The sequence below is a fragment of the Alligator mississippiensis genome, chromosome 8 (genome assembly GCF_030867095.1).
Source record: "Alligator mississippiensis isolate rAllMis1 chromosome 8, rAllMis1, whole genome shotgun sequence".
Lineage (NCBI taxonomy): Eukaryota > Metazoa > Chordata > Crocodylia > Alligatoridae > Alligator > Alligator mississippiensis.
Genome location: NC_081831.1, coordinates 12,403,070 through 12,428,241, shown reverse-complemented (window position 1 = coordinate 12,428,241; position 25,172 = coordinate 12,403,070). Strand labels below are relative to the sequence as shown.

Sequence of the window (25,172 nt, the reverse complement as noted above, 5' to 3'; positions counted from 1 at the left end):
GGCCCATGGGCCACATAGGCAATTTTGGGGAGCTGTTGCAGGCCAGTCAGCACATTCCCTCCCTCCCTCCCTCCACTTTACCAACAGCTCACCAGACCCAGAGACTGTGTGCCCTGCAGCTCCTCCCTGCCACTGCTGCTGCCACCAGCAGCAGCTGAGCGCACAGCCCCAGCCCACCCCATGCCTGCTTTGGACTTGCCCAGGCCGGAACGGACCAGCTGGGACCCACAGCCAAGGCCCTGGCTTACCCCACGCCTTTTCCAAACTGGCCCATCCATGATGAGCAGTGATGGCAGCTGGGCAGAAGCTGCTGCTGGGTGCAGGGGAAAAGCAGCCACCTCCCCTTGCCTCTGCCTAGCCCCTCTTACTGTGGCTGCCTAGAGCTACCCCTGAGCAGCCCTGCAGCTCCTCTCTACTGCCATTGCTGGCCTGCTGAGTGGCCCAGAGGCTACACTGGTGGTGACGGCAGTGGAAGGGAGCCGTGGGGCAGCCCAGGCACAGGTTCTGGGCAGTTGCAGCAAGAAGGTCCCAGCAGCGGTAAGGAGGAGGTGCCTGGTTTTCCCTCTCGCCCAGCAGCAGCTTCTGCCTGGCCACCACTGCTGCCACCACTTACTGTGAGCGGGCCGGTCTGGAGTGGACACAGGGTGGCCAGGGCTGTGGGCACAGATGCCGGCTGGTCTGGCTGCTCCTTTCTGGTTGGGGCAGGTCCAGAGCAGGCGTGGGGCAGGCCAGATGAGGGCTGGGACTGCATGTGGGTTCCTACCAGTTTCCATTTGGTTGGGATCAGCAGCAGCAGCTAGAAGGAGCTACCGCCACCTGGGTTGCTTAGAAATGGAGTCCAATTGCAGTCACCCCAGCCCCCCTGCATACCTGGTGGCAGTGGGAGGTGCCATGGGCCAGACCATGCCTGGGCCAGGCGGGACCAAGAGACCCACCATAGGCCAGACAAAGTCCTCTGCAGACCATATTTTGCCCCACCCCTGTTTTATAGTTACTGATTAAAGTTTGTATCTGCAACCTGCGCAGGAGGGAACTATTTTATGTCTTCTGTTACAGAAACACAGGCCTCTACCCCATGAACTGTAGAAGAAGATTTTCACTATGACTTGTTCCTTTCTTGGACTAGCCATTTTGTCTACGTTGTCATGGGCATAATTAACAAAATATTGTCCTGAACTATTTTACAGGCTTTAGTTTGTTTAAGGCTACAGTGGTTTTTGAGGGTATAATTTAAATCACATCTGTACTGCAAGGTTAAACCAAACTGGAAAGCAGACTTTAATCTGCATTTCTGTAAAAGTGATTTCTATACTAGAATAGTAAAGAGAGGCTGGGAAAACAGATGACTGTACAGGCTGTCCTCAACTTACAACGTTTTGAGTTATGTTTATAAATTGACACCATGTTTCAACTTTCTGACGTTGGTTTTGACTTTACAACTCTTGATCTGATATAATGCCATGCCAGCGAACAAGTTCACTGTCACCCATCTCCCTGGAGAATATCTGTCCAAACTTCCTTGGACACTTTCTTTAAGAAAGCAGACGATACTCTAGAAAAACGTGCAGCCGAGACTCCTGAGAAGACTCCAGCCAAGAACCCTTCAAGAAGTCCAGCAAAGACACCTGAAAGAAGTCCATCCAAATCAATATGATTGCTATTTATATAATATAATATGCTATTTATATAATTAATATAAATACATTAATGTAGCTTTATTACTCACCTATAATTGATTGAGTACAAAATTCTGGGGTATTTTTGGTGAAAACAGGGTATCGGGCCTTGGTTCAGGAACCAATCCTCCATTTATAACATTGTTTCTTATGAGAAAATTGGTTCTGAGTTGCAATGTTTCAGCTTAAGATGCGGTTTTCAGGAACCAGTTTTGTCGTAAGTCCGAGGACTGCCTGTATTCACCTTCCTCCAAAGAGGTGGAGTGCTGCTCATTTCCCTTCAGTAGCTTCTGTTTTTGTTCGTACTGTACATGCTGAGTTTTGAAGGGATTTAATTTAGAAACACGGCAAGTGATCCTAACGAGGCTAATTCAGTGCCCTTTTGATGGAGTTGCGGTGGTATTTATTCACGGCATAAAGGGACTTGGACCAAAATAACAAGTTTAACACAGCAAAGGTTCTGTGGAGCGGTATCAGGGTGCAGTTCAGTCTATTACTACTTTTGTTGAAATTGCTTTATCTCTGGGTAAATGTCCAGTTACACACCTTCCATGGGAAAGGGCCAGTGTGTAACTTCTTTTTTTTCCCCCCCCTACAGATGGTTTTTTGGGAAGATCCCTAGAGCAAAGGCTGAGGAGATGTTAGGTAAACAGAGACATGATGGTGCCTTTCTCATCAGGGAGAGCGAGAGCGCTCCTGGGGACTTCTCGCTCTCAGTCAAGTGAGTAATGCCCTGAAGCAACCAGCGTGCTAAGAGGTCATCCCATGCTCATTTGGATTCTGTCCCTGTCTTTCACAACTGTCCCTTTCTCTTGAATGCCCAACAACTCCGTTCTTTCATTTAACATGCATCTGCATCACTCATAATAAGAAAATGTACGTGCTGTGGCCTATCAGGTGTTACATTATTGAGTTGATGTTTCACTAAAACTGAGTTGGTGGCAACAAGCTTAGTGAGTTCACACTAAACTGGGCATGTATTGGATTGGACTACCATGACAGGAGTCATAAATGGCCATTCCTTCCTTCCTTCCTTGTTGGCCAGGCCTAAACTCCTTTCTAGAAATGGATCTGGTTTTGCTGGGAGTTATTACTTAATATTGTAGTTACAGCAATACCTGGAGTTGCTGTCTTAACAAACAGCAGTTGTTGTCACTGGGTGGTGGATGATATTTGATAATTTAATAAAGTCCCACACCAGCTGCATAAGCCCCAGGACAGCACTGTAAAACTATCTGACAGTTTGACTTGCCTGTATATGGTTTATGTGCTTAAAAGATCTCCCTTCCTTCTTGCAGTTAACTTCCTTCTTTCTCTCCACCTATTGGCAGGCTCCCTTTATCCAACAGTTTTGAGCAATACCTTTTTTAGAACCTAAGCATCACGTCCTGTTTATCCACCTGAGGTTGCTGGAGAGTGTTGAATTTTCCATGCCTGTATATTTGGTTTTTGGCACAATCTGATGGATTAGCGAAGAACAAGGGTTATATGAATGACCAGAAACAAAAGAAAAAGGGGAACCTTAATTCCAGGAAGCTTATTTCTTTACAAACTACTACATATTTGTTTTAAATGCTGGGGTCCACTAACCCATTGCTGCCTGCCTGATAGCTCAATGTGGCCACCTCCTGGTAATTTTCTCAGATTTGTGATTTTTTTTTTTCTTTCACATTTTTTAACCTCTTTCAAAAGGGAAGAAGCTTTCAGATTATCCAGTAAGTGGGTTTATTAACCTCTTCTGCAGCATCTGAAATAGAAAGAAACTTTCTCAGGCTGAGGAAAGAATCGAACCATTAAGCATACATATTTGATACTTGCTTTTTGGAATAGTAGTGTACTAGCTGGTAATGATAAACTGTGCTAATACCAAATAGCTGTTAGTTCATCTTTTCAATATTTAGGATTATAGAGGCAAACCATTGTAATGCTGTCTCCATGTACCACTCTGCAGTAGCCCATTCATGTCTCCACTTCCATTAGAACAAAATGGCTGCAAAAAGGAACTGTTTTCATTAAAGGCGAAAACTATTTGGCCTCTTCACATGTTGAATAAAGTGCTTAAAATGGGGCAAAAGTTGCAGTTGTGTAGGGGCAATAGTACCGTAACTCTGCGTTTTCAAATTTCATTGAATTGCGTAGACATTTTTTGGACAGATCTTACTGGAGTGCTTGCCTCGTGATATTTGAGTTGTGGATTTTGAAGTTTTATGCTCCAGTGGGAGAGGAGGCGTAAAGCACCGTGGTGTGTCAGGGTATCAGTTTTAGCTCCACCTTAACAAAGATTTTTTGTGAGTTTCCATCCGGAACGCTGTGGCAGAATGGCTTTGCTACCCAGTAGTTGGGACATCAAACCTATCGAGACAGCATTAGCAGTTGCTTTGCTCTTAGTCGAGAGTAATTCAGCTAGAAACAGGCACCTCCAGAAAACGCACTGTAGCTCTTGAGTCCTCACTTCAAAAGAAATTGGCTACTCACCACAGATCATTAAAGTGCCCTGGTGCACCACATGGGGTCCTGGCCTACACCCTCTCCCAAACACCCCACCTGTTCTTCCCAAATACACACGTGCCAAGGCATGCCTATTCACATCCCAGCCCTCTTGCCGTATGGAATGGCAGCATAGGAAAGCTGAAATTTCATATTAGAGTCCATTTGTACTGAGCAGCATATCTTTGGAATATATGATCAAATTACCCCATATTTTGAATGTAAATGTCTAAAATTCTAAGAGGTTTGAGACCAGGCTTGACGAGCTTGTTTTTCTTTCAAAACGTACCTCGGACATAGACCCTATCCACAGTCCATTCTTACCTTCACAGTGTATGTTCCTAGTTGCTTTCCCCCAACTTTTAGCCTTTATAGGTGGCAGTGGGTTACTTTATATACTCTTCAGTATAAGGATCTTGCAGTCATTAACAAAAGAACTATCCTCCTTATGCTTGGAATTATCTTTCTGTGTTTCTTTTTTTTCATTTCTGTCAGCCTAGGAAGGGAAACACAACATGATTGTGTATGCTCATTCTTTTTTCTCCCCCTCCAGGTTTGGAAATGATGTGCAGCATTTCAAGGTGCTTAGAGATGGGGCTGGCAAGTATTTCCTCTGGGTGGTGAAGTTCAATTCTCTGAACGAGCTGGTAGACTATCACAGATCCACCTCTGTCTCCAGAAATCAGCAGATATTCCTCAGAGACATTGAGCAGGTGCCACAGGTAAGGTGGAAGGATAAGAGCACTGCCCTCACAATCTCAACGGGGAGCTGTCAGGAGCCTAGAGTAGGAAGGGCTGCTGGGCCTCTCAACTTGTTCTACAGGGAGAAAAAGATTAGCTACTTCATTATATGGTTCTGACCCTTGGATCCTGCAGACAGTCCCTGTAAGGAGAAATAGATTCTGTTCCTGTGCCCCTCTTTTTTTGGAAGAGCTTTCTATCACTGGTAAGCACCTGTGTGTCCCTATGACTTCCTGATATCGCGGTCCATTTTTAAGGTTGACCCCAGATGATTTCTGTCTAAAGCTTTCTGGTAAGCTCCGTGAATCAAACATGGCCTTAATCATGTCTTTAGCCAATGAACCCCAACATCCAGCTTGGGGGCAGCATGCTGCCCACAAGATCCTCTAATATTGTTCACAGCCAAGGAAAATCCAAAGTCCAAAACTGAAGTTGACAAGGAAAGTGTAATGTTGCCCACAGCACTGCCTGTTGGTCAGTGAAAGTTGGGGACTCCTGAAATAGGCCTTTCCTTCTCTACATCTGTTTCAAGGAGACTTCTTTACTGATTTTCCTATATTTTTAGGCAGAATTGGGTTCTCAGTTGTACACTGCCTCCCTTTCTTCTCAAGGCATGTAGCTGAGGGACTGGATGGTTAAAAATAATGGTGCATGAAGTTTGTCTGGGCTGTTGGTTTGAATCCATCCCATGTTGATAGCGACTGAAAGTTACTGCTTAATGGCTCTTGGGTGAGGTGTACACTACAGTATTTGAAAAACAAATTAAAATAATCAGTTCAGATAATTTATTTGGCATTTTTGTCTTGTTAGAAAGATAATCTTTCTGTTAGATATAGTTTCTTCAGCCCTGACAACATAGATGGTGGTGAGAGCTTATGCTACACTACTGATTTGCGTCTGCTATATTTACCAATGGCTAACAGGACACCAGTCTTTCAGGGCTGCCAGGCAAGTACTAAATTAGCAGAGAAATTTAAAAGAAATACAACTGAAAATTTAACCTTCCTAGTGTCTTAGTTTTACACTGTAGAATATACTTCCGCGCAATATAGAATATAGAATTCCGCGCAACTACGTGACCCCAGTAAATATAATTTACTGTAGAATATACTTTTAGTTTCCACAAATACGGTAGGCAAAACTGTCCAACTGGATTTTTTTTTAATATTCTGTACAACAGAACTTCACAATGAATTGAACTACAGTTAGAAAACATCAAAGAAATATTTTAAAACCTCAGTAAGGTCCTAGTGCATCCCTCTTTAGAGGAAACCGTAGCTTCATGGCGATGACTGAGCTCATCAATATTGATCAGCTTTGCAAACTCTGAGGATGACTTTACACATGCTCCAGGGTGGGGGTGAGGTGCTTTAGTTAGAGTGGCTCTCAGGAGGCACCCTAATTAAAGCGCCGGCAGTGTCTTGAGTATTCGGTGTTCCACACTTCAAAATGGCAGAGGGGTCACTAATTAAAGCTCGTCAAACAGGCTTTAGTTAAAAAGCGCTCCTGCTGCCATTTAAAATGTGGGGACACTGAATACATGTGACGCTGAGACAGCTGGAGTGTGCTAATTAGCCAGGGGTGCTAGTTAGCATGTGTCATTAGCAGCTGGAGCATGCTAATTCGCGCATGTCGGAGCAGGCATCTGACACGTGTATATGTGCCCTGAGATGCAACCTGAGGGAGAAGAGAGGCGAAGCTTTGGGACGCAAAGGAGAAGAACCAAAGGAACACTGATGCAGAAGTGAAAGTGTCTGTGTTGGAGCTCCAGTAGCCCTTAAAGTATGGACGCCTGATAAATATATGAACCCAGTGGGACTTTTAGAATAAAGACACCCAAGATCTTTCTTTTAGCTGTTTTAATCTGCTCTGTTTGACCATTTTCAAAGTCCGTCTATATTCTAAATTGACCAGCTGAAGATGGTGATGATGCACAGAGAACTGAAACAGCCCAACTATTTGCTAGCAGACCCTGAACTCTGATGCAGGGCTGATACCTAGTCTGTAACGCTGGGGTGGTCAGGGAACTTGTGTGCTTTTTTTTTACCCTCACCTTTGTTTTCTTTTTTCCATGCAGCAACCTACATACGTTCAGGCCCTTTTCGATTTTGACCCCCAGGAGGAAGGCGAGCTGGGCTTCCGCCGCGGAGACTTTATCCAGGTCCTTGACAACTCTGATCCCAACTGGTGGAAGGGAGCATGCCACGGACAGACGGGCATGTTTCCGCGCAACTACGTGACCCCAGTGAACCGGAACATCTAGAGATAAATATTAGAGATTATTTAAAGAAATCGGAAAAACAGTAAATACACATACAGAATCTAACTGCAGCCGGTGATCTAGTGTCACAAGGCGGTAAAGCTGAGTCACCTAGTACCATGAGGTGATCCTCCTTCACTCAGTATGGAACTTTGGGGGTGGGAGGGAGAGCAACTTACATGCCAAAACTTATCTTTAAATTAAAAAAAAAAAAATTAACAGATTTTTCTCAGCTGCTCCTGGGTTTACCCCCTTTTCACTCTTCCTTTTCCCCTATCCTCTGTCCATCAGTGCATGAAGTTTTAATGCCATGTAAAGTCCTAGCCATGCTGATAAAGGAAAAGGGAGAAACTCTGCTGGTATTTTCTCTCTGCACACAGTCTTCATTTGACCTGGAGGGAGAAGAGAGAAGAGCCAAATCCACTGTCCTGCCTTTAAAAAAAACCAACAACAAATCAGCCAGTCTCTGCTTTTTTTGCCTTCAACATTCAGCTCCTTCAGTCTGGGGAAGGCTAAGTGTTTTCTTTTTTTCCCCCTCTCCTTAGACCCTCTTCCCTCTGAAGCTGAGCAGCTTCAGAGCAGGGTGGAGGAGACGAGGTTTCTTTTAAAGTTGCGGAGCTGCTTTTGAGAAACTTCAAACTACAACTGAAGTCTGTTCTCTCATGTGGTGACAGCTTTTTTGGTTTTTTCTTAAAGGTGTATTATCGAGCACATTCTGTAACTGTTTTCCATAGTGCCTTTTCCCTTATTTTCTTTCCTTAAGTTAAAAGGACAGTCCAGAACTTTTCAGAGAAGTTTTTTTTTTGTTCCTGCTTCTGTGTAAATAGTTATTTTTAGGGGGAAGGGAGTGAAGGGGTGGGTAGTTTATATCAATGAATATAAAAACATCCACAGACAAGGATGGAGCTTTAATTTTAATGTCTTATCATGTGACTTTCCTTATTCCAAGGGAAAATACAAGGCAGACAGTGTTGTAGGAAGCAGCCTAGGCTGCTCAGGGTGAGGAGTTGCAGCCAAGAGCCTCAGGAGATGGGGGGAGGCAATCGTTCCATTATGGTTGACGGGAATGAGCAAAAAATATTTTGGGGCAGAGATGAGGGACGTAGCACCAGATTACTATTATGGAAGAGACTAGTCCTGAGAGATCCTATGAAATGTACATTCCTTTCGACAGGAAGCTTTATAATGCAAAGAAACCTCAAGAACTAGCGCTTGAAAACACTTTTAAGCTTTTAGTGAATGTTCATACATGAATCTGTAATCGGTCTGGCTCCTTTTTTGGGCTAGGTAGGAAATATTTGCAGTCATGGCTTGCACTTGAAAGAGGAAGTTTGCATTGCTGTTCTCCTGTTTCTCTCTACCCCTTCTTCCTCATGTCAGTGTTAAACTGTTTTAAGAAGCCAATTCTGTCGTCTTCACTCCCATTTCACAGCAAGCTGTGCAGTGACAGTGTCCCCTCTTCTCCACCATGATGGCATTTTGTTGAGGCCATTTGCTCCTCTGCCAGAGCAGTTTGATTTGGACAAAAAGGAGAGGAATCACACTCTGGAGCTTTTTGTGCCAATCTTCAGTTACGCTGTTCCTTTTTGGTGGCCATGCGACTGAACCCCTTTACCCCAACAACGAACCCAAAAACTGCAACGGAGATCTCCCACCTTGCTCAAGTGGAGAAGTTCCTTTGTTGGCGGGTGCCTTTTTGTACTAAGTGTTACAAACATTTTCTTCCTGAGATGGACTCTGCCTTACACTCTAATTCTCCAGCAGATGAAAGAGAGAACTACCCTGTAGAGTATTAATTTCTCCCCAGTCCTTGCTAGCTGTCATTCACTTTTTCCTCCTTTCTAAAGTGATTGGAAAAGGAATCTATGGCATTCTACACCTGGACCATTTGATTGTTTCCTTATTTTGGAATTGGTGTATATCATGCAGCCTTGCAGACATATGTCTTGTGTGTGTATATATATTAAAAAAGAATCAGTGTTTAAATAAAAGGCCTATGTACTTAATCCTTTAACTCTGCAGCAGCATTTGGTAGATAGTAATTAACTGTGAATAATAAATATACAGTGAATTCTTCACTTGAGCATCTGTCTGTTATTTCTGTTTAAATAAGTGCTACATCAGCTGGTCAAACTACTTTATAAAGTGCTGACTCAGTGGAGAAGACAGATTTATCTCAGTAGCCAAACTGGCTTGAAACACCTGGAGTCCCAGGAAATGAGGGCAAGTCCCAGGAAAGTTGACTGAATCTTTCCTTCTTTCAAGCATGAGAAATAGAGAAGCATGATTTGGTGTGCACAGCCCTCTTAACCAAGTACATGCATTTTCCAGGACTGTTCAAAGCAGCTTGTGTGTCAGTCAGCCTTTCATGATCATGCCCTAAATCCCATTATGGAATTTGTGACTATCTGTACAAAGCAGTGTGATTGAGAAGCAGCTGCACAGTTGACATTTGATGCAAAACAGACTTTCAAGGAATATTTCTACTGTTAAATTAATAGCACTTATTTGCATCCCCAGACAATACATTCTGATTGTTGTCAGAAGACCAACACACACCTGCTGCCCTATGGATTACAGTCAGTTATAGGCCAGGACATGGCAGGGGGAAGGAAGGGAAAAGCTTAAGGAAAAAGATCCTGCCTGCTGCTTGTGAGCACTGAAAATCAAATGTCAACCATTTGAATAGTTGGATGGTGCTTAAATGGTTTTCAATGCATGCTACACCACATCCTTTCTTTTCTCAAACATTTCTCTCAACTTTCCCAGGTAGGTTTGAACTAGTGATGAGTTATGGAAGATGTATAGGATACGCCAAAGCTTCTGATGACTCCACCATAGATCTGTCCCACTGAAGCGCAGTGGGGAGGGAGGGTGAAAACTGACATCTGAGTTGCATCAAAACAGCAGCCTTATTTGTAATAGATTATCAGTGAGCTTTTCCCTTGCTTCGCCCTGCCATGTCCTGGCCTACAACTGAATGTAATCCATAGGGCAGCAGGTGTGTGTTGGGCTTCTGACAACAATCAGAATGTATTGTCTGGGGATGCAAATAAGTGCTATTAATGTAACAGTAGAAGTATTCCTTGAAAGTCTGTTTTGCATCAAATGTCAACTGTGCAGCTGCTTCTCAATCGCATTGCTTTGTACAGATAGTCACAAATTCCATAATGGGATTTAGGGCATGATCATGAAAGGCTGACTGACACACAAGCTGCTTTGAACAGTCCTGGAAAATGCATGTACTTGGTTAAGAATTCTGTCAGCACGTCAGCCCTGGAGCCTTATAGTTATATCTGTGGCTGTATTTAAGTTATCCAGTGGAAATTTCTTCATTGGTTTTTGTTTTTTTTTTCTCTGCACCATCTGTGCTGGCCAGTATTAAAACAAACTTGCAGTGATTTGTCTTGTGGGTTTACTTGGGCTCTTCATAATGCTATAACTGGGATTATGTTGCTTTAATCTCTGAATGGTCTTGATGTCTTGATTTTTGTATTGGAGGTTTCTCTTAATTTCTTTATTGTTTGTAGAGGAAAAGACATTTGTTGCCTGTGTTTTAATACCTTAGTAGTTGAAGAGATTATCTATCAAAACTAAGAAGCAGATTACTTAGAAGGTCCAATTTCTGTGGTCATAAGGATCATCACATGTACACAAATACTCTTCTTCTGTCAATGTAAGTGTCACTTCAGGATAGGTATCACCCCCCCACCCCAATCCCCTGAGAATGAAATGTTTACTCGTCTGATTGTTACCTTACCTGATTTTTGGCAAAGGAACAGCATTCAAAAGGAAGATGACAGACATTTTCAGTGCTGTTTATCTGCCAACATGTACATAAATGGATTGTTAATGGTCTTTTATCTCCACTGCCACCACAGCAACCAAGCAGAGCTTGAGGTACTGGGGCTTCATGTAAATATTGGTTAAACAGGAGTGTAGGCACCGAATGAAGATACATAATAGTGTGTGTATTAAAAATGCAGCTGATGGCTGTTTAAAATGAGAAATATTTACATTTTTGGGGCTCCTTGAAGTAACCCCCAGCTTGTGCATGAAACCATTATCTTTAGAAATCATGTTTCAAATGGAAAATCAGTGCCAGGCACCAGAGTCTTAACTTCAACATTTCATTTCATATTTTTTAATAGGAATGTAACAAACAGCTCTAATGAGTTGGATATTTCAGGAGGTAAATGACAGATGTAGCTGAACAGTCACTGCCAAACCAGCATGAATAGTCAATGATTCACTAGCCTAAGTAGTACACCATGTTAAATTCTTAGTGTGAACAGGTGTTCATGATCAGCAGGATTTGAATGTACATCACAGGAGGAGAGAGACTTTTATATGCAGCACTAGCATTCAACAGTTCTTGTGCATCTCAGTCTGTAGCTCTGCTATGGACTCCTACATGGCACTGGACAAAGTTATTTTAACCGTCTGCTCGCATTTCTCTATCTCAAAGGCTTTGGTGAGAAATATTTTAATATTTGCAAATGTTGCCAATGTAGTTCCTTTGTCACGCTGGTCTTTTAACACAAGACTTGGCTAATCTACTTGTCCCCTGGACTATCTCACGTTAGCCAAGATTCCTGCCTTTCTAAAAAAGGGGAAAGTGCACTTTCGGGCTTCTGTTAATATATTCCCAAGTTTCTATGCTCTGAGGTTCATGTGATTGATCTTTGTGGGCGTGCTGTGTTCTAAATAAGCCCAAAGCCAGTGAATCCCAGGTTTACGAATTGGAGGTTTTGCAGTATTATAAAATGACTACCCTTCAGATTGGCTGATTGAAAGTGCACTGCCAATATCGCTGATGGCTGAAATCAGTCTGTGGTTGGTCTAAAACACAACCCCACGCCTTACAGAGTAAGCACTCCCTCTTTTGTGGTGGTGAGCACTGAAGACTGGTAGGTTACAGCCACAGCTCATTCCAACAGTCACCTTCAATGCAGAGCTGCGTGGGTGTAGGTGTCGCTTCTCTTTTACAAGCTGCAGAACCCAAGATGCAGTGTGGGATGTGGGCTTTTTCTCTCCCCTGCCCTCCACTTTATACATACACGCTCTTCTATGGCAGCTTGGAGGTAACTAAAATATTGACAAAAGATGTCTGGTATTTAGGATTGCTCTGGGGTCTCCAGGAATCGGAGAGAAATCTCCAGGAGACTGCTGAGAGTCACCTGGGAGATGAATGATGGGGCATTCATTAAAAAGAATGTTAGATGTTGAATCTGATTTATACAGTTGTCCAGTGGGTTTTAAAAATTTAATAGTAATGTGCTTTTGCCTTCCTGATGTGAAGTCACTAACGTCATCACATCATGTGATGAAACCTCCTGGAATAGATTCAAACAGCAACCTTGCTGATATTGAAGCCTGTGGTGAAGGGGGATGGAGTGATACTTGCAGTGAATGTGACCTCAGTGTCCTGGCAGGCGAGGTTTTTTGGGTAAATGTGGTATCTTTTATTAGACCAACTAAATAGCTGGAAAAATTGTTCTTTACAAATGTTTGGGTACAAACACCCTTTAGGCACAGGGAGAGTTTATTGTCGCTTTGGGTGCTCTCCTGGGTGGAAGGGAAGCCAGTATATAAAATGCAGGTCTCTGAAAATGCAAATACATAGGATAAGAGGCCCTGGGAGAGCCTAGGTGTGAGATGGGATGGGGAGAATGGAGCTGGTACTATGTCTGCATTTTTACCCCTTTCTTCTTCCTACCTCTCTCTCACCTATGGGACAGAGTGGTGTTAGTTGTAGGATGTTCATGCTGCAGTGCTACCGTTCCCCTTTCAAACCTTTCTAGTAGAAACCCCGAACCCACTGATCTTGAATCCGTGTCACAGCTGCACTCGCTTCCTCCTCAGGCGCGTGGGGGAGGTACGCCCATGCAGGGTGATGCTGGCACCTCTGGTGCGAGCAGCAAGGGAGAGCTTGTTCGAAATGACTTTGCCGGGGGCCGCTGGCTCCGGAAGGCTGTTTTCCATTCTGCACTCTGCTGACTGGGGCCGGGAGGAGCTTGCACAGTGTCTGACCCAGCGGTTCTCAACCTCACTAGACTGGACTTTATGACCCGTGCATGGCCCCACCTTCCAAAAACGAATGTGTGTATTACAATGGGTGTACTTGGTAGCTACTCAACACAGCTCACAAAGACACTCTCATGGACCGAGAGGGACAGACATCCATCTTCAGCTCCCTCTGTGAAAAAATGAAGTTTTATTTCTGATCTATGGGGACTTACCATCTTGCACCATCTACACTTTTCCCAGAGCCTGATGAAGGGACTTTGATCCTCGAAAGCTTGCAGAAAAGGACAGTTTTCTTGCTATTTTCCAGTTGGTCTAATAAAAGGTATTATTTTGGAACCAAGAGTTGTAGTTTTTTGTATATATTGCAATGGGTCCCTTCTGGTGGAGGGGCAGGGACAAGCCTGCGTCAGCCTTTTATCTGTTTAGTTTAGCTGCCTTTCTCCTGGTGGCACCCTAGGGCTGCCCTCTAGCCCCGGTGGAGAAGCGCTGGTTTCAGTACAGCGCTAGGGGGGCCCTTGCTTGTGGGGGCCAGGTCTCTATGTCTGTCTCTAGGGCTCTGCTCAGGCCTGGGCTCCCTGCATCCTCCCCCTCCCGGCCCCCCAAATTGTCCTCAGATCCTGCTCCGCTGCACCGAAGCTGGGGGCTGTGCAGGCTCCTGGTACCCAGGTGCAGGCCAGGGCCTAGCTGGGAGCTCTGGGGCAGCATCTTGGCTGATGGCCGAGGCCCCTGCTCCAGGGGTTATCCTCCCTCTAGGAGTCTCTCTTGAGAGGATGCGGGACTACATTTCCCAGCAGCCCTCGCGCCTCCCCCCGCCCCAGCCGTCGTGCGCCTGCGCACTGGGGGCCGCTGTGTGGCGGGTGGGCCGGCGGCGATGGTGGGCTACGACCCGCGGGCCGAGTCGGTGCCGGCGGCCGCCGCGGCGCTGGCGGGCTCCGCCTCGGGGCTGGTCACGCGGGCGCTCATCAGCCCCCTGGACGTCATCAAGATCCGCTTCCAGGTCCGTGCTCCCCTCCGGCCTCGCGTGCGCGCGGCGCCGCGTCCCGGCTCCATCGGATCCGGGCTGAATTCGAACTAGGTCTGGCTTCGGATCGGCTCCTGGCTTGGATCGGGGGCTTAACTCGAATTGGATCTTGATTTGGATTGGCTCGTGATTCCGAGTGGGGGCTGGATTTCCATTAGATCTGGATTTTGATTGGTTCTTGATTCGGATTGGGGGCTTGATTTAGATTAGATCTTGATTTGGATTGGCTCTTGATTCCGATCGGGGGCCTAATTCAAATTGGATCTGGTTTTGGATTGGCTCTTGACTTGGATCAGGGGTTTAATTCGAATGGGATCTGGATTTGGATTGGCTCTTGATTCAGACCGGGGGCTTGATTCGAATTACGTCTTGATTTTGGATTGGCTTTTGATTCCGATCAGGGGCTTAATTTGAATTGGATCTGGATTTAGAGAGGCTCTTGACTTGGATCAAGGGTTTAATTCAAATTAGATCTAGATTCGGATTGGCTCTTGATTCAGATCAGGGGCTTAATTCAAATTACATCTTGATTCAGATTGGCTCCTGATTCAGATCGGGTCTTGATTCAGGCTAGATTTTGATTCAGATTGGCTCTTGACTTGGATCGGGGACTTAATTCGAAATACATCTTGATTCGGATTGGCTTTTGATTTGGATCAGAGCTTGATTCGAATTAGACCATGATTTGGATTAGCTTTTGATTCAAATTGGGGCTTAATTCAGATTATGGTGAGCCCCAGCTGGTACAGTCCCCAAGTTAACAGTTTGCCTTGCAGCTAATTCAGTTCGTTGCCCCTTAAGCCTGGCGCGTAAGGGCTTGTCCCTGTCCCTGCTCCTGCTTTGATGCAGCCCCGGATGCAGCCGCCGTCTGATTTTAGTCTTGGTGCTGCGCTGTCGTTCGGTCCCAGTTGCGGCCCTGGGCGGGGGTACAGGGGGAGCCCAGGTTTCCAGGATCAGGTCACAGCGCGTGGCATGGGTCAGCGTTTAACCATGAGGCTGAAATATATTCTCTGTGCCCTTCTCCAGCTTCAGATTGAGCAGCTCTCCTCCAGCCACCCTCTGGCTAAATACCACGGCATCGTGCAAGCCGCGCGCCGGATCTCCCGAGAGGAAGGGTGGGCAGCCTTCTGGAAGGGGCACGTCCCTGCTCAGCTCCTCTCCATCAGCTACGGGGCGGTTCAGGTAACACAGGTGTCCCCCAAAGCCACCGCGGCCTAGATTTCTTCTGATGTTTTTCATTCATGTGCTGGGTTTATCAGCCGCCTCCTCTTGTAGTGCCCATCAGCTACCCGCCTCTTTGCAAGGGCTTATCCATGCCTCTGGTAAATTGTGTGCTAGGACAAAGACATTTGGCTGGTGTAGAGTTAGGGCTGGAGATTGGATTTAACCGTAGCTCAGCCGCTCCAGTGCTGTGTAGTTTTGGGTGTGTCATCTGTCTTTGTAGTTTGCTTCCTCATCCGTTTATTGGGGATTAGCATATGGATGATAGTGATCGTGCTATTTTACAGGGTGCTGTAAACCTTTAATTCGTGTTTGCATGATAGCGTTGTCTGTGGCAAGGATTGATGTAAAGGGAAAATATATAAGAGATGAATATTTTATTAGGGAGGAGAGACTCCCAACAGGATTTTCCTAGGGAGGGCTTTTTGTTCTCCATCCTAGGCTGTCCCCCCTGTAGGGAGAATTGGAGAGTCTGAATGCCCATGACCTGCAGCAGTCGACTTGCTGCACTTCAGTTTCCTGGGTGTTATTGGAGCAAACCCTCCAGGAAGCTGCAGCGGAGATGGCTGGAGGCTTGGAGGAGTAGCGGGTTACAGCTGCCCGGTGGACTTTCTTCATGGAGTGAGGGAGGAGCCAGGAGGTTGTGGTTATCAGGGGCAGGGATTTTCTCCCTGACTCCTGCTTGCGTGTGTCTGTTTCTCTGAAGTTTGTGGCCTTCGAAGGCCTGACGGAGCTGGTGCACACTGCCACACCGTACAACGCCCGCGACTTCTCCGTGCACTTCGTATGTGGTGGCTTGTCGGCTTGCACTGCCACCATGACGGTCCAGCCGCTGGACACGCTACGCACCCGCTTCGCTGCTCAGGGCGAGCCTAAGGTATGAGTCAGGGGAGGAAAGCTTCAGCTTCTTCATTTTTGGTGGCGGTCATCTGCATTCTGGTTAGCAGGGGAGGTGTGAAAGGCACCTAACAGCCAGCCGGCAGGGTGAGGGTGAGGGCCGGGGCCCTTAAGTGACAAGGTTATCATTGTTGCTAAGTTGTTCTTTAGGTTTCCTGACGTGTCCTTCTTCGCTGTGCTTTGACCTAGCCCTTTTCATTTGACTCCGAACAGGTGATCAAATGAGAAGGAAGGGACTTCTGTGTCACAGTTGCTGGGTTGTTTTTTATTTTGGCAGTCAGCCACATGAGGGATTTATTTCTCGGCCCTTTGCTGAGGGTCTGTGTCTCCAGCCTGCTGTATACAGAGAGTCACATTTAGGTTCATGCAGTAATTAAGTTTAAAAACAGTCCCTGCTAATCCTATTGTATATCCCATTTATACAAGAATCAGTTGCCTTTGCAGCCAGGCTTGGTCCTCTCCCTCGTCTTCCAGAGGGTGTCTGAATTTGAATCGGGGCCGTTTCTTGACTGGACATCTGCTTGGCCTGCTACGGCATCCCAGTGTATTTCCATGAACTCAGCATTAGGATTTCACTGCAGGAACAAGCAGAGATGATAGGTCGAGGGGAACATAACAAGTGCTGCTGAGCTAAAACAGTTGGGGAAATTACCATATACCAGAGACGGAGCCAAACCTTTCAGTATAAGTTTTAACTCATGGAAAGCTGATGTTTTCCAGCGCCCAGCGTAAGGGAGCTGAGCAGGAGAAGTTGTCACCTTTTGAGTAAAAAGCTGTAATTGGCACATTCGGCTATGAAGGGCACCCTGAATTCAGCTTGCTTGTGCAGAGCTTGCCCTGCTTTTTCCTTGCCCTAACACAGATGTTTTGCCCTGCTTCCCTTCTCTGTCCTCTGGAGCTTGGGTACATAAGGATTCCTGGGTACCCAGGGAACCCTTGTCTCTTCTTTGCTTTTCCTCACCAGTACCACAATTTTGGGCAGTTTCAAGATGCAACATCCCACTCGACCTTTTAGAGTAGAGAAATTGCTGGGTCAGTCAGTCTCCTGGGGAAAAGACCCATATTTATAGATTTCATAGACATTAGGGGCTGAAAGGGACCTCGTGAGATCATGGAGTCCAGCCCCCCCCGCCATAGGCAGGAAGTCAGCTGGGATCAAGTATTCCCAGCAAGGAAAATATCCAGATGTTTTCTGAAAGAGTCCAGAGTAGGTGCTTGTACCACCTGTGGAGGGAGTCTGTTCCAGACCCAAGACACTTGCACCGTAAAGAACTTTTTTCTTATGTCTAGGATTCATGTGCTGCCTAGGGTTCATGTGCTTTATATTGTTCACGTGTGTTAATTGTTACATGGCTCGCAGTGGTGAGTGCTACGTGAAATGCCCTTGTTAAACTGTTTGTGTCAAATATCTCTGCTGGGAAATGGGATTCCCTATCCTCTCTCTCAGGAGAAAACCTGTCTTCTACACAGCTGACTACGAGCACCTCTCTCAGGAGAAGCTGTCTGCTCCTCGTTTAGGTTTACAGGAACCTTCGTCATGCTGTGGGGACCATGTACAAGACCGAGGGGCTGCTGACCTTTTACAGAGGATTGACACCTACTGTCATAGCCGTGTTCCCATATGCTGGTCTCCAGTTCTCCTCCTACAATATCCTGCAGCAGATGTATGAATGGGTGATACCAGCTGAAGAAAAGAAAGCAGGTGAGTGCTTGGGACAGTGACATCTGCAATTATGAAGGAAGAGTCCAGGGGTTAGAGCATTAGCCTAGGGCTGAAGAGTTGTTTTTTCCTCAACCAGACTTCCCACGTGACCTAAAATAAGACGCTTAATTTTTCTACCTCAGATCTTACCACAAAAATGGGGTTGATGCTTCCTACCTCACAAGAGGACTGTAAAGTGTTCACGTCATGATGCTGATGGCACAGCCATACCATAGACACATGGCAGATGAACTCTTGAATTAAGTCACATAGCCTGTGCTGTGAAAAGACCATGGCAATACAGCCGTTCCTTTGTCTCTCTCATTTTTGCTATTGCCATGGGCATGGGAGATTCAGCTTCCCCAGGGAAATGCTAGCTTCCCAACCTGTTCCCTATCTTTGGCTTGCACAAGATGATTCATCCAATACAGTTTAAGATACCCCCCCAAGTTGTTTGGGCATTGATCTCCTGCCCCATGACTGTTTTGGGATTTTTAGGCTTGTTTCATCCTGATAAAACCTAATGCCTTGACAGCCCTGGAGACTCATTCTCCCTCTGTCAGAGCCTGTGCAGTGTAAGTATAAATCAGTGCAAATTACAGCTGCTTTAGTGCATCACCAAGTGGAGAGAAAGCCTTCTGTATGAGAGGACAGTTTGTCCCTTGTGCTCATTCATTCTTAGGTGATCTGGGTGAAGCTTTGTGCTGTGGACCTATATCTCTTAGGAAGAGGGCTAAGGCCACCAAACTTGTTTCCCATTGGTTTCTGTACAACCAACAGATGCTGCCAGCTTTTTATCTAAGAGCCAGCCCGGAGATATAGGACCCATCAACCCATTGCTTCTTTTGGATATTGCCACTTGACAGAACAACAGAACAAATCAGTCTTTGAATAAAGGGTGTATTTTTTCAAAAGAGTCACTCATTCAAACAGAAGGTATAGGTTTGAGGTAGGATTTGCTAGATGAGGATCTATGGGTTGCTTTGTGCAGAGGAACTAGATGATTTTATAGGATATTTCTGGTCTCAATTCACATGTAAATTATTCTAATTTCTTTCCTGTAACATATTTTACAAACAGAAGGCAGGGTAAATTTGAATCTTATAGACCAACTCAATTAAAAGACATATGTAGCACAGGCTTTTGTGAGCTGAGCTCATTTCTGCTTGACTTCAGACTCACATGACTAGCCAAGTCTAGAAAGACATTTTACGACTCAGACCTGTATTCTCATCCTGTATTTTCCTCCCTGTTTCAGGTAACCTTAGAAATCTTGTGTGTGGCAGCTGTGCTGGAGTCATGAGCAAAACCCTCACTTACCCTTTTGACCTATTCAAAAAGCGACTACAGGTGGGAGGGTTTGAGCAGGCACGGGCAGCCTTTGGACAGGTGAGAGGTGTTTTGATCCGCTGGTTTACAAGTATTTGGATTTAGGTCAAGAAATGTACCTGGTCACTGGCATCTGTTGTTGAATGGGTCTCCACCGAGTCCCACTTTGGGCTCACAACAGGAGTGTTTGACTTGTTTGCAGTATGCTGTGAAATAGACTTTTAATAGGTTCCCATATATGAGGAAGTCATTGTTCCAATTAAGCAGTTTCCTTGATTAAGAGAAAAGATGATTTTTACTCCCCACAGCATTTTACTGAATTTCATCTATCTTAAGAATTTTTTAAAAGGGAAAAAATGATCCTGACTTAGAAATGACAAAATCGAGAAGGCTGATTTTTGTGTATGTGTGTGTGTGTTAGAGGTGTTGCAGTTCTAAACTCCGGTCTTCTGTCTTGCTGTAATGCGCTACCTAATTTATTGCTTGAATGAAGAATTTTTGCTAGTCCTGCTAACACCCCCCCCAGCAGTAACTGCCCTTTTACTACTGGAATACATTGACATCCCAACTTGGACCACGCCATGTCTGTATAACAGCGATAGGCTGAGCACTTCAAAAGGACCTGATGTACCCATCCTCCATGGACCACAGTGAGATAGCCAAGTGATACGCTGCATCCGTTTTGCACCCTTGACTAATTGGCTTACACTCTTCTTTCTAAAAGTCTCCAGAGAGATATTAGGCAAAGTGTATGGAGGGATGTGATTTTATTTTATTCTTTTATTTGCTGGTGGGTATCTGTGTGTCAAGATACATTTTGCTATTGTGTATTTCGATGTATGAACTAGATACCCATTGGTCAGGATGTGTGCCTACAGACTTTATACATCTGAATAAAATACCTCTCAAGTCTCTTAGCATCTTGAAATGAACCCTTGTATTAAAAAAAAAAATAAAGAGAAATTATTTTTCTGCACCACATATGGAATTTTACTTCCCTTCAAATTGCTTTAATCGTGGGCATGATTCAGGCAACACCCAGTCTTTAAAGCATTGACAGATTTAAGGCCGCTATGTTGGGAATCCTTGGGGCAAGAAATTTGTTGTCTTCCTCCATTGCATTGCTACTGAGAATCTTTTTTCCAGTGAAAAACAGAACTCAAAGAAGCACTGATCCTACTGCTGATAGGTCCTGAGATGTTGGGCCCTGACACTGATAGTAAAATCAATTTTCTGCTAGGTCATTTAAGGTTCTTACTATTTCAGTTACAACTGTTCTTACCTTCAGAAGCCTGAAGAATTGTACTCATGGTTTCCAAAACAAGCCTGGCTTTAGAGAGGAAAGGAAAATGATACCAGCACACTGATTCAGTCACTATTCAAGCTCAGTCATGTAAACAGCACATGATGATATAGTATAAAGGTTTTACCTGCATATGGTTAGGATGACTTCCATAAGTTGCTATGGCAGATGATGTATTTTGTAGCTGTGGTTTCTGCAACTACAAATCCTCTCTGACACTGCCCATCAGCTAATATCACTTGATCCAAAGTCTGTGCGTTTTCGATGCAGCCTTTGGCTTTCTCCCAGGTTCCCCGTCCCTTCCCTTGGTGTGTGGCGTATGTTACAGGTGTGTCCAAAAGAACCCTGCTTGGGTGCGCCTAGCTTGTGCTACTGCTCACTTCATTCTTGCCTCTTCTCCCTAGGTGCGGACTTACAGGGGTTTCATGGACTGTGCCACGCAGATTGTGCAAGAGGAGGGACCCAGTGGATTCTTTAAGGGTTTGTCCCCCAGCTTGCTGAAGGCTGCCTTTTCTACTGGCTTCACCTTCTTCTGGTATGAGCTCTTCTTGAACCTGTTCTGTGCCCTAAAGGACCCTGGGGCAGGGAGGCTGAAGGGGACATGACTTACCTGCCGTGGTTGCTTGGTGGAGGAGCAAGACTAGTGGTGTCACGTGGAATATGGAGGGGAGGGGCAGACCCCCCTGCCAAAGCTCTGAATGCACATCTCATAGCTCTGAAGGAAAATGGTGCTTGGCTCTAACCAAAGGACTGCAGGTGACCACGGCCTGTCATGGACAATCAGTCTGGTTGCTTGAAGTTGTTACACTCGACACTTTTTGCGTGCCTTCCCTGGCATTGGCACTCACCTTGGGAGAAGAAGAAATGGCATTACTACCTATGGCATTCTCTGAAGAGGGATTGGATGAAGTGGGTGAAATCCCACCAGTGATTACAGAGACCTGCCTTGCTTAGCTTGTGCTGCTTAACCAATGTCAACAAGATCTTCAGCTCCCAGCTTGAGGGTCTGTCACTTGCCTTATATTCCTCTCTCTGCTGTACAGGTAGCAGGGCTTGTGTGGAGATGTGCACTCTCTCTATGATCTGCAATTGTCCTCTGTCCCTTCTCTTTGCCACCCTGTCCTCCTATCCACTGACACTTGCTGGCTCCACATCTTCAGCCACCTCACACACCCTGTTTGTGCCAACCTAGACCAGCTCTTCCTTCCTGGAATTGGTCAGCTTTATTGTTTTTTCCAAGCCTCCCTTACTCTGCCTGCATGTTCTCCTAGGCATCATTAGGGTTTTCTTTTGCCATTGTAACGTTTTGATAGACAGATCGGCAGCTCTAACTCTTGCTGCTCTTGGGCGGGAATCTCCGCCCACATTCCCATTTTAGCTTCTCGTGAGGCTGTGCTTTGGTATTGGACTGCAGGGATGAAACAGTCCTGCAGAGATTTTTCAGACCCAGAGTTTCACTTACTTTAAAATGAAGGAAAGTCCTGTGGATATTATTATATATTATATATAGACATGCACGCATACATGCTCATATATAGAGAGAGATACACGTGCACACATACACGCACACGTACAAATATGATTTATTGCTTGCTCTGTATTTTTAGCCAATGTCTTTGTGGAGCCAACGAACACATTTTTGGCCCACTTGCAAGCACAGCTTTAGCCTAAGTTACTTTGCAGTGCTGCTTAGATAAGGCAACTATTCTGGCAAGATGAGGCTCATTTGAGGCTGAATGAACAGGCTTGTCAGTGTCAGATCAAGTAAAATCAGTGTGTGGTAAATAGAAAAGGGCTGAAGTAGGTAGGAAGGAAGTGCTCTTCTGAAGCTTCAGCTAGTTTTATGGGTAAAACTGATTTATATAGTAGTGAAATGACTGTGTCTTTGCCTCATCCTGTTGTCTGCTCAGGCTAAGCAGGGTGGGGCCAGGCTAGCACTTGGATAGCAGATCTATGGGGAGAGCCCACAGTGCTACAAAAAAAATGAGTGAATCATTCAGTGAGTGACTCAGAGGGTGTGGCCCCAAGGCCTCCGTGGGATTAGACAGCGCTTTATTACTCTCCAGTAAGAGCCAGTACAGAAGCCTTAAATACTTCTGGTTCTATGCATCTTGGGTCACTTTTTGTCATACTGGGGGTGTTAGTCCCAGGGACTTGGCCAGATTGCAGCATGAGCAAGTCCATCCCACTGATCCCCACTCCCTTGGCAATTCCAGTTGTGCATCAGTCTAACTTTTGTCCTGAGCTGTTGTTGTGGGGGTACTTTTCAACAACAGCTGTACCTGTCCTTGTCTCCCTCCACCACCACCACTAGGTGGCATTACGTCGGGGACAAGTGACGCGCTGCTTTCGTTCTCGTGCTACCCGGAAGTGGTACAGTGCTTTGTATGTCAAGGGCTCTTGCATCATCTGCCCAAGTGTTAGAGGAGTGCAAAGCAGCTAATTCCTGCAGCAGGCAGAAGCAGTATCTGCAGGGCCTGATGGAAAATCACAGAGGAAGCTGAGATATGAGCCTGCAGTGGGAAGTGGTGCATATGTAGAGTTGGAAGTGACATCGCCACTTAGAGGGGGCCTTCCCTGAGCCTGGAGAAAGTCCTCGAATGGCATTTTCAACAGTGCCTACACCCCAGTGATGTTTTCCAGCCATGCCCACTGTCCCTAGCCTTGGTATAAATTGCAATCTGTCCTTCTCTAGCATCTTTAGCCTGTAACCTCTGGAACGTGTGGCACCTGCTAATGATCCTGACCATACAGTATCCCTGGTGATGTAGAGAGGCATTATCCTCCCTTCCGGAGCATGGGAAATTGCAACTGTCCCTTGACTCTCTATGGTTGGGAAACAGTGGGTGAAGTGAAGGGAGGAGACAGACCACAGCAGCGCATCTTCCCATTATCTTTGAGTTACCAGGCCTGTCGGGAATATAAACACTCCATCCACCCCTTTCAGAAAGCTTTTCTTTTCTTTCCCACCATCCTCCCATAAGCTCCTGTAAAGCTCTTCTGTAGCCATGCAGATGCACAGTAGATCTGACTGGGAGTGACAGGTATGGAGTTGAAGAGTCAAGGGTCTTTTCTGCCTTTGGTCATCCGAGTCGTGGAATTGCAGAGCACCTGCCCCCCTTGGGGGAATGCTGTTCTTCGAGTGTGTGGCTGGGGCTGGAGACAGCTCAGGCAACAGTCAGAGAGGCTGAAGCTGGTTTATTGTGCGAACACCACCGCTGCTACACACAGGGCATTGGAGCAGGAAACGGGAAGTTTGGAGCAGATCTTCCTCTTGAGAAATGGTCTTGGATTCTCTGTGCTGTGCATTAAGTGACCCATCTTGAGTTGTCACAGTGCCTTGCCCAGAAGAAAGGGCAAAGAAGTCGGAGTCCTTTGAGGCACTTTGTGGTGCATTTTTGATCCAGAGTGTGTGCTGACACAGCTCTGGGCTGGGTATGGGGCTCTGAATGGGCAGAGAGCCTTTATACCGATCCTGGCCTCTGATGGAGGAGGCAGGGGATAAGCAGCTTCAACCTTAGGGTGAAAGAGCCATGGCACAGAGTCACTTTACTACCCGCCTGCTTGCCCACATCATCTGGCTTTAGAGCCTGTCTTCAAAGTGCCCATTGCTAGTCTTTAAATATGAGTCACAAAAGCAGCACCTCCCATTAGGTAAAAGAGACGTTTGACTCCATATGAACAATTAGCAGCGTAGGTTTTACATTTTGGTGCTGACAGGCTTTGCCGGACCAGTATCCCTGAAGCTAGAATCAGAAGAATGGGAGATGAAGATCTGTGAGGTCACCCTCTTCCTCCCACCTGCCATCGTAAAACAGTTCTTAGAGAGTATGTACCCACGTTGAGGCCAGTTTCAAGTAGGGTTCATGCCACCTCCCTGGTGAGTCTAATTGGTAGCAGCAATTGGGATTGTATTCCAATATAATCCTACAGGCGGGGATTGGCTTTGTCTGAAATTCAGCCCACCAGCTGCTCAGTGATTGCCTGGGTCTTTTCTAGTGCCTTTTGCCAACGAATTCAAAAGTACTTTACTAGGTAGAGCATTACATGCTGATTGAACATCTGCAGCATTACATGCTGATTGTTGGGATATCTACAGCTGCACCTAAACAGTCTTGAATGGTGGAACTCTACGCACAGACCTTCACTGGACACGGTGCCCAACTGATCTGATAAATCCAGTGGTTTCCCAGTGTTGGCATGTGATTTTTTTTTTCCCCCATGTAGCATTGACTAGTTATCGAGACTACATGTACTGTAGCACATGCTTCTCAGGATGATGGAAAGCACTGAATGTGTTGCGTTAGTGAAAGAAATACCTGCTCCAAAGTGGGTTCTTTTCCCTTTTGGTTTGAAGGCCTTCCCCTTCTGCAGCATGTTTCTCCATCGTCTGAACAGACTTTTCCAGCTGCAGTAGTCTTTAGGTTTCTGACCTGCAGCAGGTTTTCTCAATGCACTTAAAGCATGTGCCATTTCTAAAACATTAAATATTTTTATTACATCCA

At 45.6% G+C, this 25,172-nt stretch overlaps 2 protein-coding genes across 5 annotated transcripts in view; both read left to right on the top strand.

The window, feature by feature from the left end:
• GRB2 (growth factor receptor bound protein 2) overlaps positions 1-9,242 on the top strand; it is a 64,667-nt gene extending 55,425 nt beyond the window's left edge. For both annotated transcript variants that reach the window (XM_014601932.3, XM_019494393.2), the window contains 3 exons: positions 2,275-2,397; positions 4,717-4,885; positions 6,982-9,242. In XM_014601932.3, coding sequence (XP_014457418.1) covers positions 2,275-2,397; positions 4,717-4,885; positions 6,982-7,167 — 478 coding nt within the window. In that variant the 3' untranslated portion in view covers positions 7,168-9,242. The remainder of the gene's footprint in view (positions 1-2,274; positions 2,398-4,716; positions 4,886-6,981) is intronic.
• Positions 9,243-14,034: 4,792 nt separating this feature from the next.
• SLC25A19 (solute carrier family 25 member 19) lies at positions 14,035-25,172 on the top strand. 3 transcript variants are annotated; one of them, XM_006269254.4, is made up of 6 exons: positions 14,035-14,191; positions 15,242-15,397; positions 16,143-16,313; positions 17,852-18,035; positions 19,294-19,424; positions 21,072-25,172. In XM_006269254.4, the coding sequence occupies exons 1-6, from the start codon at positions 14,066-14,068 to the stop codon at positions 21,270-21,272; spliced, it is 969 nt and encodes a 322-aa protein (XP_006269316.1). In that variant the 5' UTR covers positions 14,035-14,065; the 3' UTR covers positions 21,273-25,172. The 3 variants fall into 3 exon arrangements, with proteins under 3 accessions (XP_006269316.1, XP_059588100.1, XP_019349975.1); XM_059732117.1 differs by lacking the exon at positions 14,035-14,191 and adding an exon at positions 14,283-14,944; XM_019494430.2 differs by lacking the exon at positions 14,035-14,191 and having other exon boundaries at positions 14,283-15,397.

What these genes read in the sequence shown, in the direction of transcription:
- SLC25A19 (XM_019494430.2), top strand. Translation starts at nt 15,059, where the DNA reads ATGCAGCCCCGGATGCAGCCGCCGTCTGATTTTAGTCTTGGTGCTGCG. An exon ending in TCAGCTACGGGGCGGTTCAG is followed by an intron (nt 15,398 to 16,142) that starts GTAACACAGGTG and finishes GTTTCTCTGAAG; the next exon opens with TTTGTGGCCTTCGAAGGCCT. An exon ending in CTGCTCAGGGCGAGCCTAAG is followed by an intron (nt 16,314 to 17,851) that starts GTATGAGTCAGG and finishes CTCCTCGTTTAG; the next exon opens with GTTTACAGGAACCTTCGTCA.